Source organism: Cyprinodon variegatus, unplaced genomic scaffold (genome assembly GCF_000732505.1).
Source record: "Cyprinodon variegatus isolate N-32 unplaced genomic scaffold, C_variegatus-1.0 Scaffold842, whole genome shotgun sequence".
Classification (NCBI taxonomy): domain Eukaryota; kingdom Metazoa; phylum Chordata; class Actinopteri; order Cyprinodontiformes; family Cyprinodontidae; genus Cyprinodon; species Cyprinodon variegatus.
In genome coordinates this window covers 228,208-230,632 of record NW_015151295.1, presented here as the reverse complement: position 1 = coordinate 230,632, position 2,425 = coordinate 228,208, and the positions used below count along the sequence as shown (strand labels likewise).

The 2,425-nt window shown below is 42.8% G+C and overlaps 1 protein-coding gene across 2 annotated transcripts in view; it reads left to right on the top strand.

The window, feature by feature from the left end:
• cnnm3 (cyclin and CBS domain divalent metal cation transport mediator 3) overlaps positions 1–2,425 on the top strand; it is a 34,307-nt gene that overhangs the window by 27,410 nt on the left and 4,472 nt on the right. The window contains exons 10-11 of one of the 2 annotated variants that reach the window (XM_015397176.1): positions 256–382; positions 609–1,533. In XM_015397176.1, the coding sequence (XP_015252662.1) occupies positions 256–382; positions 609–658 (177 nt within the window). In that variant the 3' untranslated portion in view covers positions 659–1,533. Of the gene's footprint in view, positions 1–255; positions 383–608; positions 1,534–2,425 lie in introns of those variants that run through there. The other variant, XM_015397175.1, reaches the window with a different exon arrangement.

Genomic DNA, 2,425 nt, shown 5'->3' with positions numbered 1-2,425 from the left:
TCCATAAGCGCCAATTTACAACACGTCATCCAAGGCTCTTTACAGAGACAATTCAACCAGATCATCCAGTCAGATTGATTAAAAGTTTTCTATCTAAGGAAAACCCGATAATTGCATCGGTTCATTTTCATTTACAAAACTTTTTTTATTTTCTTGCAACAATAATGGAACACGATTCACTCCATAGGGAATGTGTAGTTTTAACCGATAGACTTGAGGCGTCTGATGATGTCACCGTGGATCATTGTGTTGCAGGTGACTCGTCTGCAGTACCTGAACGCTCTGATGGCGTCGCGGTCGGGCCAGAGTCCAGATCCTCCAGAGATCAAGATCCTGCCCAACAGTCAGACGAAGCTGCTCAATGACAGAAACACCACGCCAGGTAGCTTTCCTCCCAACGCTGTCTGACCTGCCGGGTCTGCTGCCTCGCCAAACCTGCCAACATTTTATTTTTTCAAATCTTTCCCTCTTCTTTCTGATGCCTTTTGCTGTGTTTTCTTTTTTAGGAATGTGCTTTCCTGTTTTCCTTCAGCGGAACTGAATTAATTTTCTCTTTCTCTTTCTTTTCCCCCTCCTTGCGTGCCTCCTCTTGTCTCTGGCCCTCCCAGAGTTCCCCGTAAACTTTTCATTCTTTGATACCATTGAGAACTACTGTTAGAGGGTTTTATGCATGAGGTAAATCCAGGCCAGCCTAGACGCTGACTGTCCTGCTCCAACGCTGACACCTTTACCTGCTCATAACACCCGTCCCCGACGAGCTTTTCTTTATTCATCTTAGGATGTTTGTGGATGTCTGAAGGCTTTTTTTTACCCCCTGAACTGTGTTTTTACCTTTTGTTTATATCAACTGTCCTCTTTGCTGTCCTCCTCCTGCTACTGTTGATATTTTGCTTCATGCTGTTCAGCCTTTGTTTCCACAAAACAAAGATGTGACGGTAATGCATTGTCTCAACAAAAAAAAAAAAGTCCACAGAAGGTGATGCCCTGGTCATCTGGTGTCCATATTGGAGGCGTCAGCAGGTCTGTAGGGGTGGGGCGACATTGTGGGATTGACTTACAGGCACAGTCTGTATGAGTTCCGCCATTGAGACTTCTACTGATCTGATTAGTCATCGGTTACTGATAAATAATAATCATTTTGTATCGATGCAACAGCCGACGATCCGATGCATCGACACGTCCGCAAGAGCATCGATTTATGTTTTTTATCCTCCAGTCTATTTTTATCTATTTGCTCCTGGACGTAATTCTGACCTATTTCGCCCTACCTCTCTTCCTTTAGCCGCTACCATCTTTCCGCTTGTACGGAAAAAAATGGCGGAGAAAAAAGAAGATGACTTACACACCCCTTCCGGGTTAAAGTCATTTTCTGCGGAAGTATTTCTGTTATTTTCTGTTGTTTCTCAAATGAAATGCACGACGATATTATAGCTTTCATTGATTTATTTCAAATTTGAAACATTGTCTGGCTGTAAGGTAGAAAAAAAACTGACCACAAATTGTATCGTGGTGTATTCTTGAGTATTGAAAATTATCGATGTTGGGTCAGGAAATCAATACTGAATCGAATCACCATGATGAGTGTGATTTACACCCCTAGTTACTGAGGGCCCTGTCACACCTTCCCAGTTTAGCCAGCGTATGTTCGACGTCCCAGAATCTCCAAAAACACTGGCATAGCTGAACTTTTTATGTATTTTTCAATTTTGGGCGTGTATATTGCGTATTTATAAATTATGTCCAACGAGAGCCTAAATAAGGCAAAACGCAGGGCAGCATAATGCCCAGGAAATGTCACAAGTCAGTGTCCTGATGGGTAGCGATGCGCTCGGAGGCGCCCAGCCTGCATAGAAAGATGTCACTGAATAAATAAAAAGAAAGAAAGAAGGTTTACAGTCGCAGTAGATTCAGCATCATGTCTGGTAGGAAGTTTGTTGATCGTTGGAGTGAACACAGGGAGGATCCATCACACTCACCTTCTCCGTCACCCTATGATGGGGATGAAGTCTGGAGGAAAACTGATGGTTTCCTCCTGTGAACCCCCTTTATACCAAAACGCTACAATCCATTGTATGCCTGCATTTTTGCACGATTTTTTGTACGTCAGGCAAATGCTGGTGTGACAGGGGCAACGGCAATTTTAATCTAATATTTTCTTTTGCTATTTGCTTTTCCATATCTAGTAAAAACACGACTCGGTAATAAAGCATTTTCTGATTCTTTTAAGATTTAGTCTGTCGGCCATATTTCTTGATACGTTTTCTGTTTGTTTTTGTGTTTATTTCTATTTTTATTTAAAAGTGTTGGTCCAAGCTAGGCGTGGTCACAACCCTCTAGTGCCTGCCTATCCTAGCCTAACGTCAGCCAATCTGAGGCTAACACCATCCGGTCTTAGGCTAACGCCATCTGGTCTTAGGCTAACGCC